Raw genomic sequence first — 21,178 nt, 5'->3', positions numbered from 1 at the left:
TGGAAATGTGGGAGGTTGGGCTGTGGCACCCTAGCAGTACCAGCTGAACTCGGCTGAGTCCCTGGTTAGGCTGGAGGAACGTAGAGAGTAGAGGTCCCCTTTTTTGTTCTGTTTCTTGTTGTTGTCGGCTACCCCCCAAAATTGGGGGAAGTGCCTTTGGTATATGTATGTATGTAACTTGATAATAAGTTATTCAAACAGGTTAGTGGTATGGGAATGGGGTCGCCTTTGGGTCTTACATTCGCCAATATACTAATGTGCCACCTAGAAAAAATATAGGCTACCTTGGACAGTCTCAAAGTATTCCGTCTAGTTTTTATTTATAGAAGTTCGTTGATGACACTTATTTTTATTTAGAGAAAATTCCTATGCGGCACTTTTTTTAATGATAATGTAATGGAATTCACGAAAATATAAGGTTTACCATGGAATTAGAAACAGGTGGCCAGTTCCCATTTCTTGCAATAAATGTATCCCGCTCAACAGGGGATTTCTCATTTTTTTTTTTTAAATACACACACTGGTTTGGATCTTATTTCTTTTAAGTAGGCCTAATTGTGTCAGATAATTTAAGAATAACTTTTGTTTGGAGCATATTCCTTGTGTTCAGATTGGCATAACTTCAATGAAGAGATTTTCATTTTTGAAAACTCCTTTTTCGCTTTACACCATTTTGATAGAATTAGGCTACTAATAAATTTCGAAATAATATTTTAAGCCTAATGTTAAATGTTCTGAGGTTCCTTAAAAGTAATGTATGTATCATTACCATGTGTAATTTTTTTTTTTCAGACACGAGCTTACCACAGCCCTGAGCACTTTGTATCCTCATGTTAATTTCAAATTTATATTAAAAAAGAAAAACCTTAAATATAGGTAAACTTTTCAGGTTAAAGGACACCCTCCCGGAGTTAATGCGGCCCTTTGTTGTTCATAAAATTAATATTCTTGTCCAAAAATGTAATTTTGGCAATCATATCGGGTCTAGATTTTTTGGATAGTTTTAAAATTTTCACCTTAGAAAGTGAGAGGAGTGGGTACAATTTTAGAGGTCATCATTTGAAGATTACATAAGCAACGTCCACTTCATGCACTGAGGGAGAGCTTTTTTGACATGCGTGTTGAAGATGACTGAGACGATTTACCCCCTGAATTGACAATTAGCCAGTTTATAAGTGCATTCAAGCAGTCTCTAGATGGATATCTAAAACAGAGGTGCCCATGAGCAAAAACTTCCTCCTCTTGCGATTTGTCTAGGTAACATTTACCAAACGATTGCTGAAAGTCTACGTCGATTTCCATAGGGATGTCAGTCATCGCACTGGTTCCACATCAAATTCAAAAGAATTTTCATCCATAGGAAATAATTCAAATTTATGTATAATCCATATTTAGTACTACCATTTCAAAATTAGCATCTTCTTTTAGCATCTCTCTGAGTCTATATCAAGAAATTGTTACGTCCTTAAACAATCAAACCGCCTCCATACCATTACATATTGCCTAACTGTTTATTACTAACTCCTCTCCTTCCCTTGTTGATCTGTTTTTTTTTTTTCTAGTAGCCTATTTATAGCATTTCCCCTCCGGAAAAAAATCAAATAACTCTGCAGTTTCCAGCCACATCTTTTGAAAGTGAGTCCAACCACTCATATACAGATATATGTCAATGTTGTTGTGACATTCCTGCTTTGATCACAAGTGTTTTGATTAGTGTTATATTAGAAAAGGACCTCAGTTAGGCACCAGTTTTTATATATCTAGTAGTTTTTATATTGTTTTATTTTATTAACTTTTTGAAATTTTTCTTTACTATAGAAGCATTTTAAGCAAAATTGTAATATACAATTAATTTCTAATGTAAACAAAATTCTGTATTTTATGTAATCCTGATGATGGGAATGGATTATCGAAACGTTAATTAATAGAATAGAAGCGCAATTCGAAGTCTTCTGGCTGCCTTCATCATCATTTATCTATAACAGCATTCAGTGTAATAAGGTGATCTGCTGTTGATCTACCCTCTATCCTACCACACTGAAATGGCTAACATTGTCATTAATTTCATCCATAATTTTCCTTAACCTTTGTTTATCAAACATCTTGCTAACCGAGTTTGTAATGCATAGTCCACTTATATTATCTATATCTAATCTGCTACCTTTAGTCGTGCCAGCTGATAATATTTCCAGTTTATTCACAATACTGGACTGGACTGGAGCCGTTACAGAGGTCTGTCTAATCATTGAATTTTGCCAATACTCTTTGAAGTTCCTCTTTGAAAACAAATAAAAGTGTCATTCCTGTAAAATACTCAATTTTCTATGTAGGTAATCAACTGTAAAGAGGGTTTATATTGCTGCTTCATTGTACGTTAGTCCTTCATATTGTTTGGATGGCAGATATTCAAAGGAGCGAAAATAGTAAGTTACTTTATGGTTGTAAAACGGTACTTACGTATTTTGTTGTCTACCCTAGACTAGCATATAACCTAATATATTCTTATTGGTAGGTTTATGTTCAACATAGAAGTGGTACATATTTTAGACTAGTGTTATCATGCTAGCCAAGCTAGTGTTATAACTTCTCCTATGCACCGTGAAACATATATTAATTTTTAGCAAATTGGACGAACCATGTAATTTTACTAGTCACTAACTCGTGTTTTATCCATTTCTGACCATGAATATTGAGGCAAACCATCCATTCCTGAGTTTACCTATCCTTCCTCATTAAAGCAAGGTAATTATATAGAAAAACACTGGACGACATATCTAGGGGAAAAAACTTTTTATAGGGTTTATGTATGGTAACAGCCACTTGTATATTATTAGGTCTAACTTAGAATACAGCAGTGTAAGGGGGGTCGCAGCGGGACGTTAGTTTAGGTTAGTTGATGTCCATTTTTAATGAATGCGTGAGGAACTGGCTGCTAATATACACAGGCTCCCTTTTTATTACAGTAAACGATGTGCTTTCAACAAATTTGACCTTTGTTTCCACTGCAAATAAGCTGTTCCACCGTTATTGATTCCCCTAGCAATCATGAGATTTTTTATTGTGAAACCAGGGTTGTTTTGGGTGGGGAAAAGGTTTAAATGAGTGATTTGCAGTTTGTTTGGCCGTACTGAAAAACCACATTTTAAAAGGGGAACAGACCTAACTCCCCACCTAACCTAACCTAACCTAAGAACCGCATCCTTACCTACTTACCTACCGAGGGGCTATGCCTCCTGCGACCACCCCTTAGACTACCATATTCTTAGCTTACCCTGTCCCAACAAACTACATTCACTCCACCAGTTGGAAAAATATGTGGTTCATGTAAGTGGCTGGAAATTAAAGTACATAAGTTTTCATAATTTGTCAATTCTGTTCGCACAACAGCCATGCGTCTAACTTCAAACTGCTATTCACACTAAAGTAGTTGACTCCCTCATTGCGCAAGTTTATAGCTCTGCAATCAATAAGTTAAGCGCGATTAAAATGTGATTGTTCAGTTTCGATATTTTTTCAAAATTGAAGGCGATAGAGTGGGGGTTCCCATAAGTCATCAATTTCTTTGTACCTGTAGGGCAGGGAGAAATGTGACGCAGCATCAAAGTCTGTTAATATTTGGACTAGTGTAATAGGGATGAGCACCTTCACCGTTAAGCTGGTTTGACCCATGAACTCTAATTCTCGACAGGATTTCAGCAAGATAATTGGAGATGAGTGGTATGGGTAGAGGTGGAAGACTGTTGTGACTGTAGGAATGATATAAAATTCAGTTTTGATACAGTTCATGTGGGTCATAAGTTTCATACATTGTTTATTGAAGGAGGATCATATATTCAAAGGCAATAGTGATTTGGTACAAATGCTTCTCAGTTTTTGATTTTGAGATCTTTATTTTTTCCAAAAAGCTGCAGTCTATTTTGTGGTTAATTTCACCAGCCATTGATTTTTTTTAAGAAGTCAAATTTTCGTTACACAAAATATCTCTGATGTTATTTTCATTTCTTATGGCAATGTCTATGAATTCTGGTGTCAGATTGAGAAACGGCTTATACATCAAAAGGTTTATTTCTATGATTATGATGGTAATAGAGTTGATAATGAAACCAGAATGCAAAATGATAAATGAACTTAATAATTGATAGCAGAATCAAGATTTGGTAATGTCCAACACTACATCAGCAAGATGACACTTAAAACAATGTCATGCAATGCAAAGATACAATTACCGGGATCTCAATATACCAGATGTTTCTAAACATATAAGAGTATCAGTAAATTATTATTTTGTTCCGTAACTGAAATACAAACCACGCTATTTATTATGGGTAATTACTTTCGGCGTAGCTGAAATGACGAGCCATTAGAATTTTAACGAGGGTTTACTACCCCACCGCTAGTTAGCGGGGGTTAGGGAGGGTAGCTTGCTACCCTCCCCCCCCCTCTCACACACCTGTGCTTGAGCTCACTTTGCTTTCGGCTCGGGTGGTAGGCGGACGTGTCCGCTGTCACCCTCGCCTTCTTTGACAGCCATTGCTAATCTTTTTGCTTTTCCTTTGACAGAGTGTGTGTGAAGTTGGCCTCTGCAATGCGTAAGTGTCCTGGATTACCTGACCGCCCTTGTGGCTCGTATATGTCGGCGGTCGAAACGGACCCCACACCTTGTGTCCTTACAGTAGGGGCCAGTGGTGTGATAAGAATAATGTGTGTGGTGAGTGTAGGGATTGGTCTACCTCCCAGTGGGAGAGGTTTTCTCGGCGCCGGAAGAAGAAGTCCAGACGGGATGTTTCTCCTTCGAAGGTTTCTTTGAAAGGAGAAAATCCCAAGGGCTCTTCTTCCGTGGCCCAAACCTCCTCCGAAGCTCCCACTCGATCGGTTTTTTCCGAGAAACTGTCGAGTGGTAGCGTAGGCCGTAGTTCTGTTGACCGATCTCAGGGTTCGGGTGTGCGCGCGCGCGCGTGCTTACAATCGCCTTCGGGCGGGCGCGCGCGTACAATCGCCTTCGGGCGGGGCGCGCGAGCGCGTACAATCGCCTTCGGGCGCGCGAGCGCGTACAATCGCCTTCGGGCGCGCGCGCGTACAATCGCCTTCGGGCGCGCGCGCGCGAACAATCGCCTTCGGGCGCGCGCGCGAACAATCGCCTTCGGGCGGGCGCGCGCGCGTACAATCGCCTTCGGGCGGGCGCGCGCGCGTACAATCGCCTTCGGGCGGGCGCGCGCGCGTACAATCGCCTTCGGGCGGGCGCGCGCGCGTACAATCGCCTTCGGGCGGGCGCGCGCGCGTACAATCGCCTTCGGGCGGGCGCGCGCGCGTACAATCGCCTTCGGGCGGGCGCGCGCGCGTACAATCGCCTTCGGGCGGGCGCGCGCGCGTACAATCGCCTTCGGGCGGGCGCGCGCGCGTACAATCGCCTTCGGGCGGGCGCGCGCGCGTACAATCGCCTTCGGGCGGGCGCGCGCGCGTACAATCGCCTTCGGGCGGGCGCGCGCGCGTACAATCGCCTTCGGGCGGGCGCGCGCGCGTACAATCGCCTTCGGGCGGGCGCGCGCGCGTACAATCGCCTTCGGGCGGGCGAGCGCGCGTACAATCGCCTTCGGGCGGGCGCGCGCGCGTACAATCGCCTTCGCCCGCGCGCGTACAATCGCCTTCGGGCGGGCGCGCGCGCGCGCGTACAATCGCCTTCGGGCGGGCGCGCGCGCGCGCGTACAATCGCCTTCGGGCGGGCGCGCGCGCGTACAATCGCCTTCGGGCGGGCGCGCGCGCGTACAATCGCCTTCGGGCGGGCGCGCACGCGTACAATCGCCTTCGGGCGCGCGCGCGCGCGTACAATCGCCTTCGGGCGCGCGCGCGCGCGCGTACAATCGCCTTCGGGCGGGCGCGCGCGCGTACAATCGCCTTCGGGCGGGCGCGCGCGCGTACAATCGCCTTCGGGCGCGCGCGAACAATCGCCTTCGGGCGCGCGCGAACAATCGCCTTCGGGCGCGCGCGAACAATCGCCTTCGGGCGCGCGCGAACAATCGCCTTCGGGCGCGCGCGAACAATCGCCTTCGGGCGCGCGCGAACAATCGCCTTCGGGCGCGCGCGAACAATCGCCTTCGGGCGCGCGCGAACAATCGCCTTCGGGCGCGCGCGAACAATCGCCTTCGGGCGCGCGCGAACAATCGCCTTCGGGCGCGCGCGAACAATCGCCTTCGGGCGCGCGCGAACAATCGCCTTCGGGCGCGCGCGAACAATCGCCTTCGGGCGCTTTCTCCAGCGCGCCAGCGCTCGCCATCGCGCTGACACGTGCATTCACCTGCACGCATCCATGAGGATACGCGCGCGCCCTCGCCCATCCTCTCCTGCAGTTGCGCGGCCTCATTCTGATGCACGCCCACAAGACGCGCGCCCACGAGCAGCACAGGCTTCAACGACTACTTCAGGGACACGCGGACTCTCGCCCGCGCGCCCGCACACTCAATGCCCTGATCCTGCGCGGCTACGCGCGCGCGAATATTCTCCTGCGCGCGCCCACAGTCTCCCGCGCACGCTCCTGTGCGCCCACAGTCTCCCACGCGCGCTCCTGTGTGTCCACAGTCTCCCGCGCGCCCACAGTCTCCCGCGCGCCCACAGTCTCCCGCGCGCCCACAGTCTCCCGCGCGCCCACAGTCTCCCGCGCGCCCACAGTCTCCCGCGCGCCCACAGTCTCCCGCGCGCCCACAGTCTCCCGCGCGCCCACAGTCTCCCGCGCGCCCACAGTCTCCCGCGCACGCTCCTGTGCGCCATCAGTCTCCCTCGCGCCTGCACGCGTGCCCGCAGTCTCCCGCGCGCGATTCCCGGTATTTTCCCGCGCGCAAGCACCATTACGTGCTCCCGCGCGCGAGACTGCTGAACAGCACACGGCAAGGTTGCCATCGCCTCATTCCCCTCCCCGCAAACGCATAACAGCGCGTATTGTAGCGGAAGGGAAACATCTAGAGGGGTCTAGGATCACTAAGCCTTTCTAGGCGAACCCACCAATGAGAACTCCTCCCAGGGATTCTTCAATTCCTGTCCCTTCAAAGGGGGTGTCTGACAGCGCGTCTGTCAGCCAACAGCCTTGGTTCGGGCCACTAATCAGAGCCGTGACAAAGACGTTCAAGCCTGTTTTCTCTGAATTAGGTCTCAGATCCTTGGCTGTTTCTACCCCTTTGAAGAGAAAAAGAGGAGTTCCAGACCCAGTAACTTCTTCAAGGGCTAAGTTGACTCCACGCAAGCCTTCGAGGCAGGTTCCTTCTTTCCCCTAGACTATCTCTCCTTCCCTGTCGGACGAGGACTTCCCGTCCTCAGGGGAATCACGTGAGGGGAGACTTTCCCCCATCGCCCCAATGGGGGAAACCTCTCCTCGCGCTGAGATGTCTTCTCAAGTGGGGGCTGGAAGGAACTTACCATTTTCGTCAATGTTGGAGTCCTACATCCTTCCCAGGTAGGAGTCTAAGGACTCTAAGACATTACCAAAGTCCTCTACAAGGACCAGGACGGAGCCAACTAGCCACTCGAAGAACGTCCGCGACTCTCCCCAAGAAGAGCCTTTGGGGACAGGAGACTTTGCTGCAAGTCCGACGTCAGGAGGAGAATAGCAAGAGTCAGAACATGCGTTTTGGTAAGTTCTGACTCTAATGAGGCCTCTCAACGGCTTTTCCGACCCAGAGATCCCTCCTCGAGAGGGCAAGGACACGGTTTTGGACCGTGTATTCGGTACTCAGAAACCCTCTAAGGCCAGTGCAGCTCTGCCCTGGTCTCAAGGGGTTAAAAGTACCAGAGACAAGATCGCTGTACAGCTCTCCGAGATGTCCTCCTCCAACCGTTCCAGTGCCACCAACAAGCTCCTGCCACCTCCTCGCATACAGCAGAGGAGGTACTTTGAGATCTTGGAGGAGCCTTGTTTAGCTCTTCCTCTCCATCACTCGTTGGAAGAGCTTACCAGGGGAGTCCCTCTTGAGAGAGACTCCAACTGGCAGGTCTCATTCTTGGCAACTGAGATCCTTAACCAGGAGAAAGTTGCGAAGTGTGCTATGCAAGACTTTGCCAAGATCTTGGGATCATGGTAAATCTCGAGAAGTCCTCACTGCTGCCCACTCAAAGACTGGTATACCTAGGCATGATTATAGACACCAATCTCCACAAAGCCTTCCCATCAGACGACAGGATAGCAAGGCTGAGGAAGGTCGCAAGTCCTTTTCTCAGACGAGAAGAACTTCCAGCCCAATCGTGGTTACGTCTCTTCGGTCACCTTTCATCGCTGGCTCGTCTAGTTCCCAACGGTCGCCTCAGGATGAGATCCCTCCAGTGGCGACTCAAGTCCCGGTGGAATCAAGGTTACGATTCCCCGGACGTCCAGATCCCTATGGGACCTGCGGAACTGTCGGACCTCCAGTGGTGGGTGGCAGACGAGAACCTACGAAAAGGAGTGGATCTTCTCGTCCTCTCCCCGGATTTGATACTGTTTTCGGACACTTCAAAGGAAGAGTGGGGGCCCACGGGCTGCACCACACGACCTCAGGCCTTTGGTCAGAGTCAGAAAAGTATCTCCATATAAATATCCTAGAGATGAAGGACGTCTTCCTGGCCCTTCAACAGTTCCAACAGTACCTGGCAAGTCACTCTGTGGTGGTTATGAGCGACAACACCACAGTAGTGGCCTACATCAACAAACAAGGAGGTACTTTTTCGCAGCAACTATCCCATCTAACAGTAGAGATACTGAGATGGTCCGAAATCCACTCGATACCACTATCGGCACGCTTCATTCTAGCCAAAAGGAATGTGCTCGCTGACAATCTGAGCAGAGCGTCTCAGATAGTGAGTACCGAGTGGTCTTTGGATCATCTAGTAGCCAACAAAGTCCTGACTTAGTGGGGTTCTCCGACTGTGGATCTTTTCGCAACGGCCCTGAACTTCAGGCTCCTGCTTTACTGCTCCCCAGTACCAGACCGCAAGGCTCTCTGGCAAGATGCCTTCCAACAACGGTGGGACAACATCGACGTTTAGGCCTTTCCCCCTTTCTGTCTGATGAGGAGGGTGCTCAACAAGACCAGAACATCGGTCAATCTTTCAATGACCCACCGCTAAGAGAACTTCCTCCACGACACAATCTTCTCAAACAACCACATGCCAACATCTTCCACAAAGCCATAGCTTCGCTACAACTTCACGCCTGGAGAGTATTCAGCATCTCTTCTCTGAGAGAGGATTTTCGCAACAAGTTGCGGTCAGGATGTCTGGACACCTGCGAAAGTCGTTTGCAGTAGTCTACCTGGCAAAGTGGAAAGTCTTCTGTGGTTGGTGTCGTGGAAGGGGTATCTCTCCACTCGAGGCCACTATTCCAACAATAGCGGAGTTCCTCGTGTATTTGCGGGAAGAAATGCGCCTTTCAGTCTTGGCAATGAAAGGCCATCGCTCAGCCTTAAATCTAGCTTTCAGGCTGAAAGAAATGGACATTTCTTCATCGCTAGAACTTTCTCTAATACGTAGTTATGAACTTACCTGCCCTCAGTCGGAAGTGATACCTCCCCCATGGAATGTGGTTCGAGTTCTCAGGTCTCTTAAGAGACCTCCTTATGAACCATTACGCATCAGATCGCCACCTAACCTGTAAGACGGTGTTCCTGCTAGCTTTGGCCTCGGCCAAGCGAGTCAGCGAACTTCATGGTCTCTCGTATGACATCGCCGATTCAAGGGGATGGGGGGGAGGTAACGTTCAGCTTCATCCCTGAGTTTATTGCTAAGACTCGGAATCCAGGAGTGGCGGATCCTCGATTCGACTCCTTCCGGATTTCTAGTCTCCGTTCTGTAACAGATGACCCAGACCATCTCTTACTATGCCCAGTAAGGAGTTTGAGGCTATAACTCAAAAGAACAGCTGCAGTCCGTCCTCATGTGCCAGCACTATTCGTCAGCACAGGAAGGACTAAGAGGAGGGTCACCAAGAACACCCTTTCTGCATGGTTTTGTAGGGTCATTGATCTCTCCTTGAATCCAGACCCTCCTCCGTCACGTCGCCCTAGAGCACATGATGTCAGGGGCATAGCTACGTCCATGGCCTTCAAAAGAAATTTCTCAGTGAAGCGGGTTCTTCAAACTGGGGTGTGGAAACGTCAAACAACGTTCACAGCCCACTACATGCAAGACATGACCCACAGGAGGCTTGATACGTTCTCTATCGGCCCTGTGGTGGCTGCACAACAGCTGGTTTAAAACCTCAAGCTCCTTATTGGACAAGTAGCAGAAGGTTGAGGGCATTGTTACCCGGTTTTAGTCTGCATGAATGAAAAGGTATGACTGGCCCTTATTCTTTTCTTCATCATCCCCTCTCTTGGGGAAAGCAGCATCCTGGGTTCTGTGCATAGCTGACCTCAAACCACTGCAGGTAAACCATGATCCCATGTGTTCCTTGTATTAAGTTAATACAGTTACGTCCCCATACCCTGACGAGGTGGTATTGGGAAAGTCCAAGTCTACAAGTTCCATCTAAAGAACTTCAGAACAACTTCCTAGGACGAGTCACACTTCTTCAGACCTTCACACACAGCTTGCGTAGGCCGCAGTCCTAGCGTAGCAAGGTTCTAGCGAGGTGCAGGGGCTCCCTATTTCTTGGGTGCTTACCCACTCGGATAACGAGCCCCCGGGCAAAGCCAAAAAGCCAGAACTGGCAGGGACGTCCACCCTTCCTAATGGGTGAGTCACCCCTATTATATAGCGTGGTTTGTATTCCAGTTATGGAACAAATGAAAAATTTGTAGATAATTTGTCTTTTTCCTAACTACACAAGCCTTAGCTATTTAACCAAACTTGCCCGCCAGCCCTATCCCCTTTGAAGTCCTACCTCCAAGCAAAGTGAGTTCAAGCACAGGTGTGTGAGAGGGGGGGGGGGGTTAGCAAGCTAACCTCCCCTACCCCCGCTAACTAGCGGTATGGGTAGTAAACCCTCGTTAAATTTTAATGGCTCGTCATTTCAGCTACGCCGAAAGTAATACCCCTATTAGATAGCTAAGGTTTGTATAGTTAGGAAAAATACAAATTATCTACAAATTTGTCATTTTTCATGGTTGCAGTACTCCTACCGTTCCTTTCTCTTCCATTTGAAGAATTGGGCATTGCAGCCCTCCATTGATGACAAAGAAACTACATTCCAATTGTGATATTTAGGCTTTCCACTCTTTCTCTTGGTGAGCAAATGATGAATCAACTTCCTGATGCGAGCATTCTTGGAAAGTTTCCACACAGTTGACGATGCAACATTTCCAGAATGTTTCCCCTTGTGCTTTTTATTGCCAATTTATTTAGTGATTCCTCACTGTTCAGTAGCTCCTTCTTTTGATTGAATCGGGCTTCTGTGGTTAGGCGAGATTTCCCAGAATCTCCATCCTTTGCAATCATAGGACTCTTATTCGAATACTGTATCCAAGAGAATTGCTGCCTATCGTGCAGCCAACAATTGTGTTGATATGAGAATAGTTACAGATTGCTTCAAATAAGGGAACCAATATGTATGTCCACTGTAGGTTCTAGAGCTTTCAAATATGTGGCTCCAAGTCTTTTTCCACAAGGGTTCGGCCCTTCTCTCTCCGCATCCTGAGTTAATACGATTCACGGTTGGGTCAAAAGAAGTGCAAGGGCCGCAAATTTTGCAATATCTGCCATTAGATCAAAGGTCTGACGAAGACAGCCATGTGTCCACAACAACGTGTTGGAGTTCAAGGCAGCTTATCTAGCCTTACAACACTTTCCTCCTTTTCTAACAGGTCACTCGGTGGTGTTGATGAACGACAACACCATAGTGGTAGCTCACGTAAACAAACAAGAAGGTACTGTACTATTTTATGGCAGCTTTGCTTCTGGCAGTGGAAATCTTGGAATGGGCGGAGGCAGATCATTCTGTAGGCCTGCTTCATTCCAGGTAAAAGAAACATCCTGGCAGACAGATTGAGCAGGAAGATGCAAATATTTGGACCCAAATGGTCTTTGCATCCTTAGATAGTGAATAGGATCATGACTGTGGAGTTTGCCATCTCTAGACTTGTTTCTAACCTCTTTCAACCAAAAGCTACCAGTATACTGCTTACCAGTTGCGGCTCCGGAAATGGGATTCGAGGATGCCTTCCAAAATCCTTGGGACAACCTCGATGCTTACACTTTACCACCCTTTGGTCTGATAAGGAGAGTATTCAACAGGGTACGAGTAACTCTTCAAATTCAACATAATGCTAATTGCTCCAAAATGGCCGCAGGTAGAATGGCCCTTACCTTCTGCTGCTGACGGAGACTCCAAGAAAATTGCTTCCCCTTCCTGACCTCCTATGCCAGCCGCACACCCAAATATTTCACAACTCGTTGGAATCTTTACGTCTGGGAAGCCATCCAGAATCTCTTCTGAGATAGAGAATTTTTGCAGAGGTTGCAAAGCAGATGTCAGGAGGTTATATACCTCAGTGTACCAAGCAAAGTTGGCCATCTTCTGTGGTTGGTGTTGTAGGAGGGGTGTGTCTTTCTTGGAGCCTATATACTGTACCCTTGATAGCCAAATCTTTGCTTTGCCTCCGGTAGGAAAAACAATGCTAAACAGCGCTGAATGGCTATCGCTCAGCCTTGGGTTTGTACATTAGGCTGAACGATGTTGATGTTTCTTCCTTAGTGAAGTTGTCCATGCTTATACAAAGCTTTGAACAGTCCTACCCTTTGTTGGAAGGGAGACTATCGCCCTGAAATATTACTTAAGTTTTTCTGTTCCTTAGAAGGGGTCCCGTATAAACTGTTGAGGTTAGTTATGGATAGAGACCTCACACAGAAAATGGTCTATCTGATTGCTCTTGCCACAGCTAAGAGCTTCAGTGAGTTGCATGGTCTTTCCTCATTCAAGGAGTTGGGGGTAGGTCTTGTCCTTCTTCCCTGAATTAATATGCAAAGATTCAGAACCCATCTGCACTCAATTCTAGGGCCTTTTTTTTTTCAGATTGCTAGCCTTAAAGAAGTAAACGATGATCCGGATCAATTGCTTTGGTTTCCTGTGAGAGCGGTAAGGCTTGTTCCTACATTAAACGTTTCTTCGTGAGTACGGGAAGAATGAAGAAGGTGACCAGGAACACAATTTTAGTTTGAATTGGAGAGGTCAGTAACCACTCAGTCCATTGTCACCTTTCTTGCTAAGTGGGACACGAGTTGAAAGTGCAAGACATTAGGCGTATCAGTAGAACTCTAGTGTTCAGGAAGAATCTCTCTGTGGATGTTTGGAAACTTCATATGAGTTTCACAGCTCACTACCTGCAAGACTTGACTCATAAGTCCCTTGGTATGTTCTCACTAGGACCTGTTAATGAGTTCCAAAGATATGCCAAACCCTTTACATAATTCTGCCTAAACTTACACCAGAGAGTAATTCTGCTCATTACCCTTTGTTGCATGGTCTGTGGATCCGCTGCTAGTATTAGACGACTAGTACACGGAGTGTAAGGATCCTTCATTCTTTCTATCACGTAGCATCTGAGGATGGATATCCCAGGTTAAGTTTCCAGCCAGTTGGAATGGGGATTTCCTCCCACCTAAGGATGAGTCTCCTTTGTAAAAGACGAGGGTCTTTATATATATCGGAACAAATAGCAACTTTGGAAGTAATTTGTATTTTTCCTAAATATACAAGCCTGCGTCCTTTACTTATACTTGCTTTCCAATAAATAACTCCTAAAAAGTCCCAGCTACAGTTAGTGGTTTATCAGTGAGCCATAGGGGTGGCCAGTGCTTCTTCTGCTACAGACTGTAACTACCAGTCAGTTGTTTACTCTTCGTTATAAATTTTAATGGCCATCTACTTCAGCTTCGCTGTTACCTATCCTATGTAAAGGACTAGTTTGTAGAGTTAGGAAAAATACAAATTACTTCCAAATGGATCATATTACAGTAATGTAAGTTGATTGATATACTGTAGTTTGAAAATTAGAATCTCATTTGTTAATATAGGATTTGTCTGTGTTCTGTGAGTGTTAGTACAGTTTTCCGACATTTATTTTCAGCTAACCAAGTGAACGAGGAAACTGGATTTCTCTCTGGATCTGAGAATCAAGAGCCTATGGCTGGGTTTTTTTCTCGACTTAGGTTTCGTCATCGATCAGGAAGAAGAGGAAAATATTACAGGTTTGTGAATTCTAAGCTCAAGCATGATATTGGTATTGTCTAATAAAGATAGATAGATATGGTTCTTTCTACACATTCTATTACATGAGCCAATCTCAGGTTTTTGGTTTTATGTAATGTCATGCTTCTTATAGTATGTTACTAGCTCATGTACTCATAATTATCTTGGAAGAAATGAAGTTCTCCAACTATAATCCTGATAACTTTCTGTAATGCATGTAAAGTCATAGCAACAAAATATAGTTTTAAGATGTGTTTTGGGCAATTTGAACTACTACGTATAGTTCTTTATACTGTAATTATTATGATGACTCCTGCCTCTAGGATACATTGCTTGTTTGTTCCGACACTAAATATAAACCCTTCTGCTATATATAAGGATTAGCTTTCAGCAAAGCTTGAAGACTATCCATAAAAAAAACTTAAGCGAGGTATAACTACCGGCCCACTAGTTAGCGGGGGGAGGGGTAGGGGTAGAGGGGGTAGCCCGCTAACCCCCTCATTCACGCACCAGTGTTGCCCTCTCACTTTTGTTTTTGGCTAGGTGGAGAGCAGACGTCGTCTTTCTCCTCCCCAACAAACTTTGCCATTTCAACTACTCTTTCCTTTGCTTTTTCTTTTCAGGTGTGCTTGTGTTTTCTTCTTGCCGTCTATCATGCAGACTTGTCCATGACCTGAAGGGTGCTTTTACGTCTGGCCTGCCAAGTACGAAGTTGTGACCAGGGTAAAAATTGCGATGAATGCCAGTTGTTGTTTTCCTTCCAGTGTGAGAGATTTAGGAGATAAAGCAAGAAGTAGTCCAAGAGAGATTCTTCGCTTTTGGGTCTTCCTCAAAGTCGAAGAAACCTTGGACTTCCTCCTTGACCCCCCGATGTCCTCCCAAAGCTCTTGCTCTAGTGGTCTCCTCCGAGGATCGGTCGACTAGGAGTGCTGACTAGCTGGCACCAGATCAATCCTGGGGCTCTAGGGACAGTGTTGATTCCCCTAGAGGATCCTTTTCATACTCTGACTTTTTACAAGTTTGGCCATTGCTGGGGGTTGCAGGCCCACTTTCGAAGTATGTGTTGATGGAGCTTCTACAGCTGGGGGCCAAGAGGAAACAAACTCTAATCTCCTCAGAGGTAGAAGTTTCTATGCTGGGGTGTGCTGTCATTGACGCCCTTGCTTTTGTGAATTTCTGCTCTGGCCCTCTCTAGCTCCTGCTCGCCAACTCATGATGTCACCTTTCAGCTCGTTCTTTGCCTGCTCGCGATCATCACTCTTCTCCTCGTGATCTTCACTCCCCAGCATACCGTTCGCCAGCTCGGGATCGTCACTCCCCAGCTTACCGTTTGCCAGCTTGTGATCGTCACGCATCTACCTATAGTACTCATGAACGTCACTTGTCATCTCATCCCCCACCTACTTGTAATCATCACTCGCCATCTTGTCATGCACCAACCCGTGATCGTCACTCACCACCTCGTGATCGTCGCTCTGCAGATTGTCGCTCACCTGCTCGTGATTGTCACTCACCTTCTTGATGCTCTTCCTCGGCCTGCTGTTCTGTTCGCTATAACGTGTCACCTTGAGATTGCCATTCTCCAGTGCGCTTCTCTCTCGCTCACCGCTCGCCAGCGTGTAGTCCTCCACCTAGAAGATCTCCTGCCAGAGGACGCTCACCTGCCCAGCAATTGCCAGGACGCTACTCTTCATCTTGCCGCTTGCTAGTGCGCTCCTCGCCATCTCATCGGTCTCCAGTGCGACGTTCTCTTACTCGCCGGTCGCCGACTCATTCACTTGCTCGCCGATCGCCAACGTGCTGCTCTTCTATGCATCACTCGCCAATGTGTCGACGCTTGCCGCTTGCCAGCTCACTGCTTTCCCTCTCGCCACTTGCCCACTCGCTGCTGGTCTGCGTGTGATCGTCAGTCTCCAGCGCGTCATCATCAGTCTCCAGCCCGTCAGAGATTTCCTAGATTTAACCTGCCTTCTCCACCATGCTCTCCCTTTCCGCGCTCCCGCCCGTTAGAAATTGAGTTCCCGCGCGCGATTTACATTCTTTCGCGAGCACTTCATATGCTCCTGCGGGCTCTTCGCGCACTCCTGCGAGCAACTCACACGCTCTCGCAAGCACTCTTAAGTCCAGCACAACAACCACTGAACAGAGAAGTAGCTGTAGCAGCTGAGCAGCCTACATCATGCCAGACTTTGCCAGCAAGAAGCAGATGGCCTATCCCTTCCCTGAAGATTTCAGAAAGCCACCAAATAAGTTTGCTGGTGTTCCCATCTCTCCAGACCGACCAAGGAAGATCACCCTGGAGGACATGCAGATGCCTGTTTGGATTGATCAGGGTAAGAAGCCTTCTTCCCCTCAGTTCCAGGTACCGAGGCAGCGTTTCCCAAGGAAATTATTTCCACCACCAGGTCTCCTCCAAGGACACTCCGGACCTGTCGACTGTGGGGAAGCCCCTTTCATGGTTTGACACCTTGGTCAAAGCTCTCAGACAGGCGGTGGTTGACACAACGTAGCAAGGGCAGAGAGGCGTGCCTCCAACACAACTTCCTAAGCATAGTTCAGCAGTAGCTTCCACTTCGAGGATTCCTTTAGAGAGGTCGGTCTCCTACTCCTCGCATGCTTTTCCAACAGACCCTAGGAGGAGAAATGTTTCTAGCAGGGCCCCCGAACCCCCCATGGTTCTCTCGCCCATCAAAAGATCTTGTGGATTTGTGAGGGGGTGTTCCAGGATTCAGCAGGCCTTCTCTCACATAAAGTAAACACCAGTTCTTACCACGAAGCAGAAAATGAAGATACTTAAGCCGACTCCACCTCATGACAACCTTCACCATCCTCGCTCGAGCAGGGGCCTAGAATCTCCATGGGAGATCTCACTTGTGTCTTATTTCAGGCGTTCTCGTACAGAGGTCGTGCCACCAAAGCTCCGTCCTGTCTCCAGACCACCACCGCAGGATGAGGAACCTCCTGCAAGAAAGGTTCCGACCTGTTCGGGACAGCAGGGACATTCCAGACCTTCCCTGCTGGAGGAGTACCTGGCATCTTGCAGAGAGTCTAAGGACGCCAAGGCCATTCCTAAGAACTCTAAGGCACGAGCAGTTCTCCTGCAATAGAAAGTTAAGAGATCTTCCCCTGGAGCATGAGTGTCAGCAAGCGACATTCCCTCTTTGGTGACCTTAAGCCACCTGAGGCTCCTGTGGGTGAGATGATGACTTGGACTCGGAAGATGACTATCTCCCTAGGGCTGCTAGCCCTAAGTTCTACTCCGAAGCAGAGCGAAGAGAGTCAGAGTACAGTATGCCTTCTGGCAAGTGCTAACCTGCATGAAGGCCATCACTCGGTTGGCTAATCCTGAAACGGCTCCTTAGGAAGGCAAGGACATGGTCTTGGACCATGTATATGGTATCCAACGACCACCAAGGGCCAGTGCAGCCCTGCCCTGGTCTAAGTAACTGACAGCAGCCAGGAAGAAGTGTTTACTTAAATCACTGGTTCTTCTAGCTCTCTTTGAGCAAGCTCGTCCTCCAAACTCCTCCCGCCTCCCTTTATCAAACAGAGGAGATACCACAAGGTAACGGACAAGCCCTTTCTGACTTTGCCTCTAGATCCATCCTTAGAGGCCCTCTCGAGGGGTAACCCAATCGAGAGGCTTTCTGAGCTCCCAGCCTTGTTTTCAGTGTCTGAGATCCTGATTGTGAAGGTGGTGAAGTATGCCATGCAAGCTACAGTAGGGTCCCGAATTAAGCGTGTTCGAATTACACGATTCCCCTTTTCCGCGATCGCTATTTTTCAAAAATAAATTTTCTGTATCTGCGAGGCTGTTCAAAGTTCGCGAGTCAAGCACTACAAAATGTATCAAATCTATTGTCTTTTTAAGTATATTGGTAGCCCTAAATACGGTGATTTATAATAAATGTTACAAAACAATATTAACATTACATTTCATTAACATAATTTCATAATGAATAGCCTATTTAAGGATAAAATTCCACATCAACAATGAAATCAACTGTTAACTGTGCGAGTCCAGCTGACAAAATGTAAACAGAAATGTGGTTACGTTCTCGGCAATCTTTATCTTTCTCCAACCTTACGATAATTGTAATGGTAGTGTTAATGATGGTATATTAAAGCATTATTTTTGTTTAGTACAGTATATTTAAAAGCCTTATTTTTCCCTCTGTGCGTTCAAGGTTTTCACGAGTAGAATGGGTTCGTTTATCGGCAGTGAATAGCCTAAACTTCGGTAGCGAGTCGTCAATATTTTGTCATATTTTAAACAGTATACATTTGATTTGCAAACATTGGTTTTGTAGAGTAGACGGTAAAATAAAATCTAGAGAGAGAGAGAGAGATTTGATGGCATAAATCTCTCTCTCTCTCTCTCTCTCTCTCTCTCTCTCTCTCTCTCTCTCTCTCTCTCTCTCTCTCTCTCTCTCTCCCCGTAAGAAATAAAACCATAGTTCACATATGGCAACTTGAGTTTAAGAATGAAATTAACATGAATATTGTTAGTTGTGGCGATCAATTCCTCGCTTCAGGGGGTACACGAAACAAAAACACGACATTCAATTACAACAGCTGATTCTCTCTCTCTCTCTCTCTCTCTCTCTCTCTCTCTCTCTCTCTCTCTCTCTCTCTCTCTCTCATTATACAATACTTACAAATAGATGAAGAAACCAAAATCGGTTTTCTTGAAGTGTCAATTAAATACAAAACGAAAAAATTATACCGTGTATACATCCATTTCAATCATAGCTTAAAATACGGTAACCGATTTCGTCCGCAAACCACTATTTTTTAGGAAACACCATTCTATTCCAGAAAATTTTTACTCTTTAAATGTCAATTGCGCTATAATAAAACATGTACTTATGTTGTTAAATTTCGGGTGTGTTTTAAAAATCGAGTATTGCTAACTTATTTTTGTTTTACTTTTGGCTGTGATCACATCAGCTGATGTCTAGCTTCCGCGCGAATACAATAACAAAGAATTGTTTACACCATTTCTTAACTTATTCAAACCATCTATACAGTTAATATTACATAAACACCAATGTGTTATAACCTATCATATTTATTGTTTAGTACTTTAAAACCATCCCCCTCTCTCTCTCTCTCTCTCTCTCTCTCTCTCTCTCTCTCTCTCTCTCTCTCTCTCTCTCTCTCTCTCTCTCTCTCTCTCTCTCTCTCTCACATCGAACGTTATAGCGGTAACCTAATTGTTCGGTGACTTTAAAAATAGGCCTAGTACTTTCTTCTTTTACCTTTTTTGCATATGGATCCATAATTGAGGTGGGTACAAGTTGACTTATAACTGAAGTTAGGAAAAGTATTTTGGATATGGAAAGGACAATTATCTTTCGTAACAGTTTAGAATTATCGTAAGTTATCACTCTGTCATTAGCGGCAGTTTGCTATTGTGGATTAAACGCATAAGGAAAAAAAATTTCCAGCTTTGCTACGAATTTAGGAATTTATATGGATACGGTAAGTAAAATATTTGTAATAACATAATGTTTACTAAATGTTTGTAATATCATTAGTTATGACTTAGATCATGTGTGTTTAATGCATTCGTTTGTTTATTATGATCGAAGATGGAGCGTAAACAAATGGAAGGTTTCCGTTTCAGCCGGCATCATAAAGAAAAACATTTCATAAATGGCATTCATTTCATTTATTTGAAAGTTCTAATAAAAAATAATTAGAACATTGGTAATAACAAATTCAACATATAATCTATACTTGGTAAAATTGCTGTCAATTCAAAAACACAGATGTATAAATGCGTCTGTTTCTTCGTTGTGATCAGAGATAAACGTAAACAAAACATTGGTTGTCGTTTTCTATTGTGCTTTTTAGCGTGTTTAGGAAACGCATGATATAAAATCGCCTTTATTTTGATAATTCTGGATTTTCAATCGTACAACAAGCTAGTCTATAGAGTGATGGTTTTGCTATTCACCAGTTGTATTATACAATAGATATGACAAACATTAAAATTTGTCTGTATTTTGGGTTGTGTTATGATGGGAAATATATGGTGTTTACACCTATCCTGGTTGTAATTTTAACCATTTTTCAAGTTATTAGAACTTTAAAGTATATTAAATGTTTTATTTATTTACAAGAACAATTTGATATTATAAAGAAATACAGTATAGTACAAAGAAAGTATTGGAAATGGGTAGTAAACACATTTGAATAGGCAAATTGCTGGTTGCCATGGCCGCAATGGAATTATTTCTGTTAGTTGTGTGTTTCGAAATTCGCGATTTTCCATTTACACGAGGTCATTAATCGACCAAATTCTCGCATAATTCGGGACCCTACTGTACTTCGTGGCTTTATCTATGGTTGGGATCAGTGGGCCACTTTGTTAGAACCAAGGACTTCAAGGTCTATGGAGACCTTTCTCTTGTTGGGCACTCACACCTTGGAATTCTTCTCCCACCAGGTTGTCAACCTATGGGCCAACACAATTCTGAAGAGGTAGGATGCTGGGATTGAGAGGTTCCATAGGCAGGTCCCCAAGGGTGAGATTACTAGGCTCAGAAACTCCACCCTTGACGGCTCAGCTCTGTTTTAGCTGAACGAGGTCGAGAGGGCGGCTAAGTGATGGAGAAAGTCTACCAAGGACTCCCTTCTTTATATGGCAGTGTCCTCGAAGAAGGTGTTGAAGTAGCCCTTTCCTGCCAAAGATCCTAAGGGCTCCAAACCATCCAGAGGAGTTAAGGGTGGTAAGGGATGGGGCAGAGGCTACTCCCGCTAGGGAGGGCAATCCTCTCACCTGCCCATCTATGGGGGGATGCCTGCAATGCCGCTGGAAGAAGTGGCTGCAGCACGGAGCCGATCCTTGGACAGTGTCCGTGATTTGCTCAGTGTATAGTGTCCTGTTTATTCAATCTCTCCCTCCACTAACTCAGAATCTAGTTCCATCGAACTCCTATGTGAAGGGATCTGCAAAGGAGCTGGCCCATTGGGCCGAACTTTAGACCATGTTGGAGAAAGGCGCTCTCAAAGAGGTGGCTCCCCAGG

The 21,178-nt window shown here is 46.1% G+C and overlaps 1 protein-coding gene across 4 annotated transcripts in view; it reads left to right on the top strand.

Moving 5' to 3' along the window:
* Positions 1-1,997: 1,997 nt before the first annotated feature.
* Positions 1,998-21,178, top strand: part of LOC137649561 (lysophosphatidylserine lipase ABHD12-like) — a 239,341-nt gene continuing 220,160 nt past the window's right edge. For 3 of the 4 annotated variants that reach the window (XM_068382557.1, XM_068382550.1, XM_068382546.1), the window contains exons 1-2: positions 2,252-2,423; positions 14,022-14,142. In XM_068382557.1, the coding sequence (XP_068238658.1) occupies positions 2,396-2,423; positions 14,022-14,142 (149 nt within the window). In that variant the 5' untranslated portion in view covers positions 2,252-2,395. The other variant, XM_068382564.1, reaches the window with a different exon arrangement.

Source organism: Palaemon carinicauda, chromosome 1 (assembly GCF_036898095.1).
Source record: "Palaemon carinicauda isolate YSFRI2023 chromosome 1, ASM3689809v2, whole genome shotgun sequence".
Lineage (NCBI taxonomy): Eukaryota > Metazoa > Arthropoda > Malacostraca > Decapoda > Palaemonidae > Palaemon > Palaemon carinicauda.
This window is presented reverse-complemented; position numbering and strand designations above follow the sequence as displayed.